At 36.2% G+C, this 17,811-nt stretch overlaps 1 protein-coding gene across 2 annotated transcripts in view; it reads right to left on the bottom strand.

The window, feature by feature from the left end:
- LOC135480534 (early estrogen-induced gene 1 protein-like) overlaps window positions 1-17,691 on the bottom strand; it is a 36,206-nt gene extending 18,515 nt beyond the window's left edge. For both annotated transcript variants that reach the window (XM_064760388.1, XM_064760389.1), the window contains exons 1-2: window positions 17,612-17,691; window positions 10,540-11,318 (exon numbers count right to left, since the gene is read on the bottom strand). In XM_064760388.1, coding sequence (XP_064616458.1) covers window positions 10,540-10,688 — 149 coding nt within the window. In that variant the 5' untranslated portion in view covers window positions 10,689-11,318; window positions 17,612-17,691. The remainder of the gene's footprint in view (window positions 1-10,539; window positions 11,319-17,611) is intronic.
- Between the last annotated feature and the right edge of the window lie 120 nt (window positions 17,692-17,811).

Below are 17,811 nucleotides of genomic sequence, written 5' to 3'. Positions count from 1 at the left end.
ACCTGTTAGGGACCCGATAAAAGCCTGCCTCTGATGGTTCACATGCATAAAGCTATCGCCACAACCACTGTGGTTGACATGGGAAAATCTCAAGGGTATTAGTACATGAGACACCAGCAGCCTCATGCTGAGGTTATAAGATGGTGTTAACCCTAGATCATTTGATAGATTGTTATGTCAAACTGAGAGAGTGGAAGCCAATGCGGCCGAATTTCCCACAGCTCAAATTACCATTTTACAGGCATCCGTAAATACAGTACCATACAGAGTAGAAATATTATTTGCATACAAGATGCTGTGACACATATATTCCAACTATTATTTCAATCAACGTTTATCTAGGCTAATGCTGAATCATGTAAATGTAGGTGTATATGACGAAGACTGAACACAATCCAAACCTTAACACAGCTAAAAAAACATCTTTTAAGCAATACTGTGAATGCTGGCAGCTAAAAGTTTTATAAAAAGAAAAAAACCATCAAAAACATACATCTGGTAAAGATCAATGCTACAGCTCACATGTGTACATTCCATAGTCAAAATGAATCATTTCAAACTTTTTCGTTACCAACCACGTTTAAATGTAGACAGAAAGACCCAAAAATGGGAGAAGGGGAGGGGGCAGGGAGGGGTCAAATGTGAAGGATATGTCAACCACTGTAACATTACATAGCCCTTTTTCTTCAGTTCAGTTGTGGAGAAGTGGAGGAGTAGTAGCGGGGTGTGGGGTGGCAGAGTGGTTTATTGAAGTGGGAAGAGTTGGAAATGTTGGCTGAATTACAATATATAATGTTAGAATTCTGTGGGGTGTGTGGCAGAATTCAGGGCATTATGACACCATTACAGTAGCCTGATACTGGTGACCCTGTTAGCAATGAATGAGTGATCAAAATGGCTTCACGCCACATCCGGCAATATCACAGCCAATATATCCTGGCCAATCTCAACACAAATCAAATCTGATATGGAGCTATAAAACTTACATGTAACAATATGACTCTCTTAGGTTCATTATGGGTCAGAATCATGAAGTGCTTTTTCACATTCAAGTTACTTCCGGTTGCTGTAAAGAGCAGTTATTTCCTCTATGCCCCAGCTCAGATGCCTGGATGTCATGGACTTTACAAATTTGGACACAGAGGCAGAGCTAGCCTATATGATCAATTCTCAGCCCCACAAGAGCTCTACATGATGTAGCTGTTCTGCACTCAACTGCATGGTGACAAAGAACTGGATACAAAAAATGTGACAAGAATGCTTAACCCTTCGGCCTATGGCTTGACATTTTACACAAGAACAACAAAATCAATAAAATAAATTGAATGAAGCATTAACAATGGCAAAAAATTTTAAACTGCACAGCACAATGATCCAGATGCCTCTCACCAATGTGGTCGCTGTTTGTTCAAGTCCAGCTCATGCTGGCTTCCTCTCTGGCTGTACGTGGTAAGGTCTGCCACAACCTGCAGATGGTCGTGGGTTTCCCCCAGGCTCTGCCCAGTTCCCTCCCACCATAAAGCTGGCCGTTGTTGTATGTGTGAAATATTCTTGAGTACAGCATAAAACATCAAATCAAATAAATAAATAACTAAATTAAAACTATGTAGTCAGCACTGCGATCTTTGGTTCCTCTCCAAACATATTGTTAACCAGTTAACCAATATCACAAACGACACATTTTAAACACAATTTAAATTGTGTCCTAAATTCATCCCCTAAACCCTAGCTGCTGAAAATGCACAAAGCACATTAATACTAAACAATTGTACATGTACATAACACATCTGACCGTAGAAACTGGATCATGATGGATAACGCTTTCTTGATTTCCCGCATTATCAGATTTTATGATTTATACCATGTTTGTACCAGCATTATCAGATTTTTTGATTTATACCATGTTTGTACCGGCATTATCAGATTTTATGACTTATACCATGCTTGTACCGGCATTATCAGATTTTATGATTTATACCATTTTTGTACCAGCATTATCAGATTTTATGATTTATACCATGTTTGTACCAGCATTATCAGATTATATGGTTTATACATGTACAATGTTTGTACTGTACATATGTGACATTTTATTTTCTGGAATTTTTCTTTTAAACTTCTATTTTGTAGATGCCGCAAACAACCAGGCACAGGCATGTGTACAATACTCAGTTAGTACATGTGCACGTACGCATTTTGCATGCACACTGATACTTCAGAAAACCATGCCTTGAACTATAATTTCAAACAATTAAGGCCTTAAATATACATGTACGTCTTGCCAAATATGTTTGTGACAAAAGAAACCAATCCAGTGGCTGGTGTTGCATTCAACGCACATGTATACGTATGAATTCTTTTGTGAACAGCTTTTACTACACGTATATGTGTATTTATGAATTTGAGAAAAAACAAAAAGGGCTTTTCAACTGTTCTTTTCACATAACGTAATTAACAAATGCACACCATCATGTTAACATGTATAAAGTTAAAGGCAATCTGAAGGGTAGGTACATGAATGCCCAAACTTCTCCCAAAATTCATCCATTTATTCACATACATGTAGTTTTAAAATGTACGATGTAAATTGTATGAAACTACAGACTAAAGATTACACAATACATGTAGCTGATAAAAGACAAGACAGTGTCAATGGTCCCTAACATGTAAGTACAAGTACGTGCACACACGTATATATGGAGAATATAAGCTGACACTGTAATTCCTCAACCTTTTTGCATGTCTGCAAGGGGTTCTGGAGGCATTATTTGGTGTTGATTAATAAATTAAATTTTTTGTAAAGCTCAAATACATTCCAATCAATGTATTTTTGTCCCCAAGATCAAATTAAAAATATGCATAAATTGCACTGAAAGTTAGGGTGTGTCAGTTCTGATATACAGGTACATGTGCATACTGTATGGTACAGGTATGAAGTAATTGGGTACATGTACAAAGAACTGTTTGACCCAACTGTTTGAACTGTTTGTACAAAGAACTGATGTACAAAGAACTGTTTGACCCAAATGTTTGAACTGTTTGTACAAAGAACTGATGTACAAAGAACTGTTTGATCCAACTGTTTGAACTGTTTGTACAAAGAGCTGATGTACAAAGAACTGTTTGACCCAAATGTTTGAACTGTTTGTACAAAGAACTGATGTACAAAGAACTGTTTGATCCAACTGTTTGAACTCTTTGTTCAAAGAGCAGATGTACAAAGAACTGTTTGACAGAACTGTTTGAACTGTTTGTACAAAGAACTGTTTGACCCAACTGCTTGAACTGTTTGTACAAAGAACTGTTTGACCCAACTGTTTGAACTGTTTGTACAAAGAGCGGATGTACAAAGAACTGTTTGACAGAACTGTTTGAACTGTTTGTACAAAGAACTGTTTGACCCAACTGTTTGTACAAAGAACTGTTTGACCCAACTGTTTTTACTGTTTGTACAAAGAGCTGATATACAAAAAACTGTTTGAACTGTTTGTATAAAGAACTGATGTACAAAGGAATGTTTGACCCACACCCAGTAGATACTGGTTTATATGTACATCAGCTGTATCATGACCTCTGGAATCGATCACATGTAGCATGACAATAGTGGGCTCACGACACATGAACAAATACTGTAGGTCAAAAGGTACATGTATTCTACCTATCCCTATTGAGCTCCAGCCAATAAATCAAACCAATAAAGCTGGATAGCAGACGTTTTATAGGATCAACTCTTCTGCATCAAAACGCATATACATTTCCACCTTGTTGCCACCACAGAGATGGTCCATTCAATTTGCAGTGCAGATACTGTGGCAAAATGTATAGTTGAAAGCTACAATGTAGGACCAGGGCCCCCCTCCCCCCCCCCCCCCCAAGAAAAGAAGTAAAAAATGCATTCTCAGCCCATTTAAGCTATTTCTGTGTATATTATAAAACATAAATCACTGACATCTATACAAACATTGCATTTGTAAGAAAAAAAAAATCATTTCATTTTTTCACAATTTTAGCCCATTTGATTTTCCAGAAAAGACACAGTGAGACCCTGTATTGATCCCTGCATCATATAAGACATGGGTGCTGTTCAACAATTGAAATGAGTACAAAGAGTGCAAGCAGGCCATCAGATTTGCTGGTCCACTGACATCTTTAACTTATGGTTGTCTACACGAATACACGACAATTATCAGACTTCTACCACAAGATGTCACAAACGTTTACACTCGAACACAGCTACACGTATACCTGTCTCAATATGTATCAATAATCTACATGTATATATCCTTTTAAACTGCCTAACATTTAAGATAACAGTACAAATTTGGACTACACAATCAACTCTATAGTGACATGTACAGGTTATGGAGTTATTCTTGTAAAAATACATGAAGGAAAAGGCAAATACGAAGGACCAGAAACAAGACAAAAAGCACTAAGGGCTCCTTCATGTCATAAAGAAAAACAAGGAATTCCCCTTAGGGCACACATGTAGTCAGTCTCACTGGCCAGCAGACAACAAGCACGCTTACAAAATGATTACGTACTGTATTGGGATATCCTTGTCTTAGAACACATGTACAGCATAGGTGCATGTGTGTGGTCATGTGTAGGTGCATGTACATGTACGTGGTCAAATACATGTACATGTACCTGGCTATTTTTGGTACCCTTTACAGGACTGCCCAAATTAAAGCTTACCCTAATAACCCAAATTATGGGGATATTTCCTGATGAATTTAGCATAAATGTTTGGAGAAAAAAATGCATTTTTTCACGTATACTGACTGTACAAAGATTTATAATTCGTGGTGACACTAATCTGGTGTATGACATGTTACTACGAGGCATCAAGTCCAGGTTTCTCTGTACTGTATGTGAAAATAAATACCCATGACCTTCCTGGATACTAAAGTTCAACTTTAAGTCCAATCTATACACCTTTTCAAGTTGATTTTGGGGACAAAACTACATTGATAAAATTGGCCAATTTCAGGGCATCACTAAAAGTGTAATTTTACCACTGTATACAGAATAATGCGTTCAGAATATGCTCGAATAAACATGCGAAAATGTTGAAGAATTACAGTTGCCCAAATTAGCATCCAAAAAGGGTGCCCAAATGAGAAAGCTGTATTTGTACATGTATTCAATAATATGGTACTGCAAATGTAGATGAATGTACACTGTACATGTATACATACATGTATATGTAGCTGGTATGATACATGTTATAAACTGATGATCAAAAAAAGAACATGGAAGACAAAACACCCTAAACCAGTTTTACAGAAATCTGACACCTATTTTATCAAAGGGTACACAACTTATGAGGTTTCTTAATTAATGGCTCTAATTGACACTTTTTCAAAGTATACATATATTGCAGCATAGCTGCTCACACACTTGTGAATACATGCTCATATAAGAACCTGTAGCTGTACATCAAGTACACATGTAATACATGTACATGTATGTCAAAACGTGTAGCTGTGTACACATCAAGTACACAAGTAATACATGTACATGTATGTAAGAACCTGTAGCTGTGTACACATCAAGTACACATGTAATGCATGTACATGTATGTAAGAAACTGTAGCTGTGTACACATCATGTAAGAAACTGTAGCTGTGTACACATCAAGTACACATGTAACACATGTACATGTATGTAATTAACTGTAGCTGTGTACACATCATGTAAGAAACTGTAGCTGTGTATAGATCATGTAAGAAACTGTAGCTGTGTACACATCATGTAAGAAACTGTAGCTGTGTACACATCATGTAAGAAACTGTAGCTGTGCACACATCGTGTAAGAAACTGTAGCTGTGTACACATCAACTACACATGTAATACATGTACATGTATGTAAGAAACTGCAGATGTGTACACATCATGTACACATGTAATACATGTACATGTATGTAAGAAACTGCAGATGTGTACACATCAACTACACATGTAATACATGTACATGTATGTAAGAAACTGCAGATGTGTAATACATGTTCATGCACATTTATAACCACAGAGAAAAACAAAGACTGATAAAATTATACTTTTTGTGAAGCCCTGAAATTGCCCAGTTTTGTCTTCAAAATCAAATCAAAAATGTACATAGACTGCACTGAAAATGGCTGATTCATTCAAGACAAGGCTGAGGAATCAGAATACACATGTACATAAAATGTTTAACATGTACATACATGTATATACAATGTGTCAAAAGGAACAATGGAATTTACATACAGGTTTACAGGCACCATCCACCACTGCATCAGTATGAGTGAAATGACCCACAGAATCAACCGGACTGACAGACATAACACATGGTCCAAATCAAAACATGCAGTGTGAGCTGACAAAACAAGCAATCAAAGATGTCTACCATGAAGGGAAAAAAATACAAGGGCAACTCAACCATCACCTTTCTTTTCAACTGAAATAAGCTTAAATTATTTTATATATTTAATACACTATGTACTATATCTATTATTCAACCTTCTCGCATGATTTCAAGCCTATTTCTGACGGCATTGTTCCGTGTACATGTGGGCTTAATGTAAAATTATGCTTTTATGCTTTAAAATTGCCCTATCAAACAAATGTAGTTTTGTCTTCAAAATCAAATTATAAAGGTGCATAAATTGCACTGAAAGTTGATTGCATGTACTTGTAATGATTAAGAAATTTATACCTAGACTGAACTTCTCATTATCATTCACAGAGGCTACTTTTGATGCTGTTAGTGAACACTGCACATGTTTGGTTAATTATGTCTCCACTAAACGTGCCTGTAGGAAAAGCAGAAACTGTCTGATGATAGAAAGTTGTCAGTCTCACAACTAAATAGGTGCATGTATGTGTATTAGACAATGTACAATGACATGTTGGAATGCAGACAATCTGAAAAATTCAAAAGTCAAATACATTCACACGTTGTTGTTGTTTATGTACTGTACATATTCACTGGAGTTTCAATTCCTGACACTACATATACATGTATCTTTAACTTTAAAAGCCATGTTATTTATGTGCCACTTGAATTTTTACACAATCTGAATTTGACAAATTAAATGCTCCAGCCAAGATCAATATCAGGTTTTAACAAAGGAGTTCAGTACAGTTTAACTTCATGAAATAAATCTATTCACAGCATTCAAATAAAATGCATTAACTGCACATACAACGTACTACAGCATCATAAATGCATTAGAAGGGTTTTAATAGACTTCTGGGTTCTTTCAAATTCACGGCTCTGTCGTCAAAAGGAAATTGAATGTCAGCAAAGAACATAGCTGCATGTGTATACAGTGCATAATGAAGTGACCTTGAAAAGTTTTTCCCAACTTTATTACAGGTAACTCTACATGTACATGTCTATGTGTTTGCAATTAGGACAATTTAAAGCATTTAAAATGTCCACATTTAAAATCAAATCACAACAATTTGTGAATAAGGATAGCAGCATTGCTATTGCATCAGTGCAAAAGAGTGGTATGTACTTGTACAACATTGACCAAATGTACTACACACAATTCACTGTGCGGGGCAGCCAGACACGTTTTTGCTCCCATTCCAAAGATGAGTGATCAAATTTATACGAATAGGAATGGCATCAGTACTAAATAATATTACACGGTTACTACAAAGCCTAACACACAAATTACACGTACAAACATTTATAAAACAACTTTTTAAACAGATCACTTGAACTCTTACTTATCAAAAACAGTAACACATCACGATGGAAATACACGTCACCATCATTAAAACAGCTGATAATTAATCTCTTTCTTCAAAATATATGTTGAGATTAAGTAATGAGCTTTTGTAACGAATTACCTGGCCGGGGTAAGACGTTATTTTTGTTCTTGTTCAGGGCTTAAAAATCACAACATAACCAAGATGTAAACACACATCGGTCACATGCTTATGCACGAAGAACTGTACACATTTTAATAGCCATATGTAAGCCTCTTCCTTTTGGATGTCTTTTAGCTGTGCGGTCGTGCCATTACAATCAGCAGTATGACATGTAAACCTTCCTTTTGGATGTTTTTACCTGTGCAGTCATGTCAGTACAATCAACATGTCAGGAACAGTCCTGTAAACTGTACATTGTAAAGCTGAGGTCAAAATTTAAGCCCTGCAAAAGGCATGTGCCTGCTTTTTTCATGTACCTTTATACATCCTACAGGTTCATACATGTACACATAATTCGTATTCACTGTGAGTCTATATTTAATTACGGTAATCACTTTACTCACACACATACATGTAACTTGTACATTCATGTAGACTACATGTATGTATCAATGTATCTAAACATGACTTAAAACATGACTAATAAATAAATGGGTTATATAATAGGATCACTGGTTGGGTATAGGCTTTATACACACATGTACAGTACAAGAACGGGTAGTTAATGTAACGTTAATTACACATGTAGTCTACATAGTTTCTTGGAGCTACAACTTTACAAGTACCCTATCGGCACATGCCTTTTTAATCCACTCCAGTTTTTCATCTCACCTGATGATCAAATCCTGATATTTACATGTACATTGTAGAATGCGCATAAGCCCTCACTTATGAGGGCTTCCGAGACTTCCCCTCCCCGCACTCCCACCAGGAACTACAGATTTTCAGCATTTTCCTACATCCCAATATTAAGAGAAGTTAACACACTTTATTTCATAACACTGGTGAACTTGCGTGACCCCCGCCAGCAGAATTATAGTACATGTGCACTTATTAAAGTCACTAACAGCCCCCACAACTTCACAATAGTAAATTGTGAATTAAATTTGTGGATTAAAAAAAAAAAAAGAGACAATCGGCTACAAATGTCCGGTCATGTCGGTAGTATACTGACGTCCATTACTACTGCTTCCACTTCACTTATGCTGATCTTCTGCAGGTGTGGCCTTATGTCAGCTGATTAGTCAAATCAGCTGTCCACCCAGTGAGAGGTACAGCCTTATCAACCACCTCTGTGACCAATATTTTGAAACATTCTGAGAGAACTACGTGTACGGGCCTACGGAAATAATTTGCACAGTTTCATGAAGCTTGCATCTTTAGTGACACAAACAAATCATTTTAGCGTCATTTTCATAACTGCATGAATAAATTCCGCTGAAAAAGTGCTTTAAAGGTTGAAGATTTGGTCTAAGCTTAGGAATGCCTATGTAAATGTACAAGTACCCTAATTCCTCAGCCTTTTCACATTTATGAAAGAGCAAATTTCAGTGCAATTTATGCACATTTTTCATTTGATTTTGGAAACAAAGCTACATGTACATTGGTTGGATTGGCCAATTTCAGGGCTTCGTAAAAAAGTACAATTTTATCAGTCTACACAGTACAATGCCCCCAGAATATGCTCCTAAAAAAATAGCAGCATAATGACCCAGGAGTCTCTCACCAATGCGGTCGCTGTGAGTTCAAGTCCAGCTCATGCTGACTTCCTCTCCAGCCGTACGTGGGAAGGTCTGTCAGTAACCTGCGGATGGTCGTGGGTTTCCCCCGGGCTGTGCCCGGTTTCCACCCACCATAATGCTGGCCGCCGTTGTATAAGTGAAATATTCTTGAGTACAGCGTAAAACACCAATCAAATAAATAAATAAATTTAAAAAATACCTTGGATACATGTGAAATTCAACTCCTTTATCAAGCTGCAACAATCCTTAAGTTCAAAAAGTAAAGCTATACATGTACATGTATAAAACAATGCAATACTATATTTCACTTTAACTGTAGTATTTTTCAAGTGGAACATTTTGCCTGATGCTGACAGATTCATCCCCTTTTATATAATACAGGGTCACTTTATAAATTTACATGTAGTTTCCAAGGTATCATTTTAAGGCCTTTATGTGGTTCTGAAAGCATAAATTTACAACTCAAACTTTAGGTGAAATACCTACACTAAATGTTGTATGTATCTTGTGTACAGAACTTGTGTACATATGTATTTCATAATATGTACATATATACTGCTGTTGTTTTTCTACATACAGTATACTTCCAGGCTTTTCAGGAAAGACTGAACTGTTAGCAATCTGGCTGCAACATGCTGTACACGGATGTACATTGTACATTATATATATATATATATATATACATGTACTCTTAACTTAATAAACTGATCACATGATGGCTGAAACAAAACCTTTTCGTAGTTTTGAAATATACAGTTACATATAATGAAGCTATTAAATGACTACTAATATATGCGTCCTACCTGCAAATCTACAGGTGCCTTTGTACCTACAGACATATTGTCGGATATAGGGATGTACATGTACCTGTCTCAGCTTTTTTTTAGACACCCTATAATCTGACACTTAACATAGGAGAAATAGAGAAAGTAGGAGAAAACTGAAAATAACACCCCCTGAAAACATCAGGCTAAATGTACGTAAATATAGACCAGAGAAACTCACCACCTCTTTAGATCAGCGATAATACAAAATCAAACAATATTTTTAAAAAAAAACAAATTTATTAACAACTGTTCTGGCTTACCTGCTGGAATGTTCAGTAAAACTGCCACCCTCCAATAGTCGGACTTTGGCGAACAATATTCCGCTGACGAAGGGAACGGACGAGAGCTCCTCAAGTTCAAAGTTCACTTGGAACTTAAACCGCTTCTTCTTGTATATCATAAACGCCATGTTGGCCCCTCGGCAACTTTCATTGTCTCTCTCGGCTCGCCTCAGCTCTATGATAAAAGCGATCTGTTAATAAGAAATTAGAATAAAAAAAAAAAGTTGTCCTCAGCTGGACAGTAATGTAAGCACCACTTGACACAGATTTTCACAAGGCGTCTCTTGACGATGAATTGCTCTGTTTCGTGTAGACCTTATTACAGATGAATTAGTGAGCCCCCGTGGTGCCAATTACCCTGAACTCGGCAGTGTGTATTAGTACACAGTGAGGGCTGACTTCACACTGCCCAAGAACCTTCCTACCCACAGGTGGAAGGGTCTAGTCATGATAATGCCTCTCCCTTGAAGACCACAGGGCTGTAGTCGCCCTCCTGTACGCTCCACCAGAGAGCCTGTCCTTCCCAAAACTCTTCGATCCTTGAAGCAGATTTGCAGGGAAAGCAGGGGTGCTGAGCCAGACTGATTTATCTTCCTTCTTCACAGGGAACGGCCTGGCTTCTACTGTAGGCTCCAGGAATAAAATCCCCCTTAAGCTGATTAGAGATTGCCGAGAGGAAATCCTGTGCTGCTGTGAAAACCCTGAGCCCACATACGTCTTGTACATGTACACATCACCTGGCTATACTCGATCACAACCTACCAATAATAAACAGACAGAAGGATATCTTAAATCATTATTTAAACAAATGTGAAATACAAGGATTTCCTTTTTGATCAAGGAATGATGATATCACACTATGTGTACATGTATGTATAATAATAACAACTTTCCTTCTTACGCTTCATGTAAATGTGAATGATGGTATATACACGTATCCAAATCACACCTTATTCTACATGTATGTGATGTAATATACATTTACATGTTTTGGAATCACACCTTATTCTTCAGTGTATGATGGTATATTTCCCACAATACTGTCATACATACATGCATATACATATATATATATATATATATATATATATATATATATATATATATACACATATGAACTAGTAACTCAGTAAGAAATAGATTAGGATGTTTCACGTACACGTATAGTACCATAACCTTTATTCACAACTGGGTACATGTACATGTACAGTGTACATGCAAATGTAGATTGAATCACGTGCACATACATGTATTCGACACTTCACATACATGTAGCATGGGTTATCTTTCACCTCTAGCTCAGGCATTTATAAGGTATTGGTGTCACTGTCCTGTCATACAATATGTGTGCATCCTCTATTCACCTGTATTCACCTATGTATATATATATATATATATTCATTCCCACGTCATTTAGAAGAACACAAAACAGGATGTACACGTATGCAATCATGATAGAGACTGGTTAATGTAGATTTTGTGTCTGACGTAAACAGAAACAAGGAGAGGCTCACTAATATTAATTTGTCACGGTTACTAATGATATATTAAAATAATAAAAGGAATATAGGGAAGTTAAGGATTTCCTTCTTCCACTGATATATCCCAATTCTTCACACTTTTCAACATTTTGAAACATTCTTAGGGAACTATGGGGTGTAGGAAAATACCTTGCACAGTGCAATGAAGCTTGCACCTTTAGTGACACAAACAAATCATTTTTAGCACAATTTTCAATATACGGTAATTGTATGCATAAATTTATCTGAAAAGAGTGATTTTGTGGTTGAAAAGGTTGAAGATTTACAGTATGTCACAAAGGAAAAACATACCAATATACAAGATGTGGCTATATTATTCCTGTATGTATTGTATGCCTGTTAAAGAAATACACGTAGTTTACTTGTACTACAATGTACATGTATCATGTAGTACAATAACATGTACATTTATAGTTGTACCTACATGTTATTATAGTATTGTACTTGTTTATCAGCATGTATAAAGTCTTTGTTTATATTTATGTATATACATGTATGAACATGCAAAAATACATATTGTGAAAGCCTCCCCACGAAACAAAGATTTCATTTTAACTCAATATTGTGGCTGGTATTTTGCTTCCAATGTCACAAGGGTCTGTCATCACTGAAGTCATTATTTTTTTTTTTTTTTAACTTGGACCACCGTTAATGTTCTACCACACATTAATATATTACACTACCTTAATCATATGCTGGGGTCTCCATGGCTGGGGTCGTTACGCATGTCAGCGCAGCGCAATGACCCACGAGCCTGCGAGTTCAAGTCCAGCTCATGCTGCTTTTCTTTTCACATGGCAAAGTCTGCAGCAACCTGCAGATGGTCGTGGGTTTCCTTTGGGCTTTGCACAGTTTCCACCCACCATAATGCTTGCCAGCATCAAATAATAAGAGAAATATTCTTGAGTTCCAATCATATACATAGGTAAATGAACCATTTGCTAAAATGTATCACTGTAGGAGAGAAAAATATGTATGGTACATAACTCTTAATTTAATATTAACATGTATGCATAGCATCTATAGTTTAGTCTAATAAAGAGATGAAATGCACAGTACATGTAAGCTGATACAGTACATTTGGACAATTACATATGTACATGTAAGACTATGCACACTGACATCACCTGAGCTGGCCAAGTGGTCCCCATTATTATAAAACAGTACTTAACCAGGTTCAAAACTGGCTTTAGGCTTAACACCTGATTGTTCAAAACTGGTTTAAGGTATACACGTGTAATATCAGATTGTTCAAAACTGGTTTAGGGCTTACACATGTAATATCAGATGGTTCAAAACTGGTTTAAGGCCTAATACCGCATTGTTCAAAACTGGTTTAAGGCTTAATACCAGATTTAACTTTAAGCTACAGTAAGTCTTCAATTTTGCACATAGCCAATAAAAATTTGTGTTCCTGTATACTAACTGTGAACTAAACCTGCTGCATTGTTAGCTGTTTATTTTATCAATGATATCAAAAGGTTTTATGACCATGATAATGGTAATAACGGTGTTAACACCGTAAATAATAATTAATTTATTTCAACTTATATTCTGTTATCTGAAATATGTATTCCCATATATATACCTATGTACTTCGTTAGCTATTATGTGGATAATTGATGCTTTGAGGAGATTTCCGTAGTAGCCAATAGGCTGTGAGAAATCCTCGTTAACTAAATAAAGAATAAAATTGAATTTGGCTAAATGATTAAATATAAAATATGACTTAATACCAGTATTACCGTTTGAACAACTGGGCACTGTTTCATGTTTCACAGTGTAACTGAAGTGCTATTGACAGACTGAATTCTGATCCAAAAAGCTACAGTAGATACATGTAGGTCATTCAACATAAAAAAACAAACTGTCCTGTTCCCCCGTAAGTAGCATCAACATACTACGCACATACAGTAATGGATAATACAGAAAAAACAACTACATTACTTCTTCAGATAAGATCAGAGAATAGCTTTTAAGCTCCCTCTTTTTGATGGGTCTGTCTGGTTACACCTAACATACAGTATAGGTAATTATCATCTTTTGACGATTAACACAGGTCTACCCAGGTGAGATACTTGCATGTTAATAATGTTTAGGTATCACAACACACAGGTATACAACCTAGCTGACACTATCACATACCTGGTAATTATTAAGTGTATAAAAAAAACCTCTTAGAGAATCGCCACTGAGATGCAGGTTAGAGAAAGCGGCATATTAACAGCCTGGTAGCCATATACATGTACATGTCTGATCTTCACATATCTACATGAAGATATATTTCAATATATATATGCAGGATAGATTAATTGATTCCATCTGTATTATCTGCCCTTGAATAGCCTGGATGCCTGAGTGACCACACCCATGAGGTGAAATGCTACTTTCATACAGGTACAGATATTTAGACAAGTACATGTATGTGCACAGACTCTACCATGTTAAATACGTGTATACTTCAATGACACGCTAGCATTTTATAAAAAGACTGACACCAAATAAAAACAAAATTTCTCACAGCTCTCAATCGCGTAGGAAGTTTTCATGTGACATATTTTGCTAGACTCTAGACTTCATTCACCTTAAAGGGGCACCTCAGTTTTTTTTTTCAAAATCTTATCAGGAAACCTAAAGTGTTCAAAACATCAATTTAATGCCACCAGAAATTGCATTTTTACAGGCCAAACTCTTAGGGGAGTACATACATACACATTTAATTACATTAATACAATTACATTTAGTGCAATTACATTTATACGCAGATTTGACATTCCAGATTCTTATTAAAGACACTAATCAGAAATATAAGCTGCAAAAAAATAAATAAATAACTAATAAATATATAATTAAGACTTCAGCCAAAATAAATAAATAAGCAACTAATAAATATATTTAAGAGTTCAGCCAAATTCCGCAGCCAATGCAGTGGGCCAAAGTCAAAGTATAACAACAGTTGATTAAGTTCATATTGAATATACTGTTACGTAAATATTTTTGGGCAAAGTACTAAATTAAAGACTTGATTGGCTTAAAGTTAAATCTGGTATTAAGTGTTAATATAGTTTTGCACAACCTGGCCATGGTGAAATACAGTGATCATCAATATACAGACTTCAATCAACACCAACCGTGTACATGCGCATAGGTAAACGTACATGCATAACAAACATTAAAACATCCATGCCATCAGAGGTTAAATAAAATGTCTTTGTAAGTGTTCGTGTAATTTACCACAATTAACAGCATTTACATGTATTTGTGATATAATCCTACAGCTAGCACACCCATGATGAGGTGCTGTACGAATCAATGGAGTAAATCTGATGTATATATACTTCCTACCACACATACATGGCATAGTGTGCCATGTAGTACAATTGCAGATAGTACAAACACTGTAAATGAGCAAAAATTTTGCCCCCAAAAAGAGCATTTTCAGTTAGTCATCTAAACACACTGTTTTGGTGTAGAAAATTTTCACTTTTCAGGTTAAATATCATCCAAACTGATTTAATCTTTTAATTAAATAATAACTGCAGTAATTAATCTATAATCAGATCATGATTCAATATAGAAGATATTAACACTTAAACAACTCCTTCAACTCCAGCCGCCCCCAACCCACACCCCCAGCCCAACACACCTACACACTCTTCAAAGAAAAAATCCCAGATGTAAGCCAATTTATAGATCTATATATAAGATGCATGTGATAATAAACTTCTCTGAACATCAGCATGTACTTCATGTTAACGTGTACAGGACGACGGCTTATGCGTCAGTTCACATCGCAACTAACTATACTTACATGTAAACGGGAAAAAGAAAAAACACCATTAATTCATACTACAAAAATTCTCACATTTCCTGTTCGTATTATTTTTTAACGGGCTATAAAATGGTACACACAGTGCACTCCTCAGTTTATCCACAATTTGACATCGTAAAAGTATGTTTAACACAGAATTTCAATTACAGCAATGGCTTTACTTTACAAATCATTTTACTTTTCCACATTTAGAACAACAATAAGCGTACCATTAATTAATCATTCAAATACTACATACTTCAGCATGACCTTACACTCTGTATTTGTTTAGAATTGACTCATGTGCAAACCTATCCACAAATACCTACAAATACATGTACATTTCACATGCACGAGTAGAACTTACTTGTCCATGTAATGTGGTTAGGCTTTCATGGATCAATCTATGAGGCTTGCAGAAATTTTTACTGCACATCAGCAGAAAGCTGATTTCAACCTTCAACATGTGACAGTGGGTTATCTATCTTCTGTGTAAAGCACAATGAATGACACCTGCTCCTTTCATGTCCTCCCCACTATCCCATTAATACTATTACTAAGCCGGATCAATTTCATTCACAGCAAGGGGTCAAGTACTTATTTCCATAGGCATGATAGCCTTTTCAATGTTCCATGATTACTAGATGGCATTCCAACATTCTTTGCAGTACTGGAGCACTTGAACTTCTCTTGCTGTACTGAGAATTATAAAATAGCTGAAGAACTGCACAAAGCATACATGTGATACCTTTCTCCTTGAAAAATCCAATTTGATACATGTACATACATATATGGTGTGTATACATGAGTAGTGCAACTTTGAAAAACAAAAGGCTCATTTTGATTGGATATTTTGCCACCATCAGTTCTCTTGATGTAAAATTTGGAATATCAAGTCAAGATGAACCTTTCATTTTCCGGAGCTACATTACAAGTGTGTTACATTTAACTAATCTGTGGAAGACAAGGTTTCTGTACATACATGTAAACTTACACTGTCTGTATGTATACATCGACAGTGTAAGCCTACATAAAACTGGTTAAAATTTTGGTTTTCGATACACATTTTTTTCTAGCACTAGTAGTAAGTTGGTTATATGTATAATGTAATACTACTCTTATACAGAGACACTACTATAAACAGTGGCTACGTACATCAGTACATGTAAATTGACATTCAACCCTTCAAGAGATACCAAAAACATAGGCCTAGATAAAGGTATGATCAAATACACATAGTATCTCTCATTCTGTATGGTTGTTCCTGAAAACAGCATTCAGTATGTTCACAAAAACAAAGAAACCGGTCTTACGAAGAATACGGTCAAATTGCCGTTAATGACTGTGTGAATACCGTAAACAAAAAAATTAGCATGTAGCACATCTACCTGATAAAGCCTACCATCATCACCATTCCTACATTTACATGTACGTAGAACTTAACCAGACAACACTGTCGCCATTTCTATTATCACAGGTTATGCACTTTGGATCAGACTGCTTGTTCATGACAGGAATAATGCAGTGTTGTCACGGTTGTGTGGTTTGACATGCCTCAGAGTTGCGAGAGAAAACAACCTGCCCCTGCAACGGAGATGAAGTTGTTGGGATCTAATGAACCGTTGATTATCGTCACTTCTGTGACATTTGAGGCGCTAAATTGTGCAATAATTTGTTGTCAGTTAAACTAAGTACCTACCCTGCGGTGGTCGTCTGTCCTGTGAGCTGTTCAGTAAGTGATAATCCACGAACTAACCGCCCTCTGCAGACGTCAGTCTGACTTCTGAATGGCAAATGTACACTTTGACAACAAGTGCATTGACTGTCCCACTCTCCACGATTCGGTACACTTCAGGTCGCATTACTGCATTTGACTTTGAAAAATAGATGTTCGAAAAT

Source organism: Liolophura sinensis, chromosome 13, assembly GCF_032854445.1.
Source record: "Liolophura sinensis isolate JHLJ2023 chromosome 13, CUHK_Ljap_v2, whole genome shotgun sequence".
In the NCBI taxonomy this organism is placed as follows: Eukaryota; Metazoa; Mollusca; class Polyplacophora; order Chitonida; family Chitonidae; genus Liolophura; species Liolophura sinensis.
The sequence above is the reverse complement of the archived record's forward strand: the minus strand, read 5'-3'. Positions and strand labels throughout refer to the sequence as shown.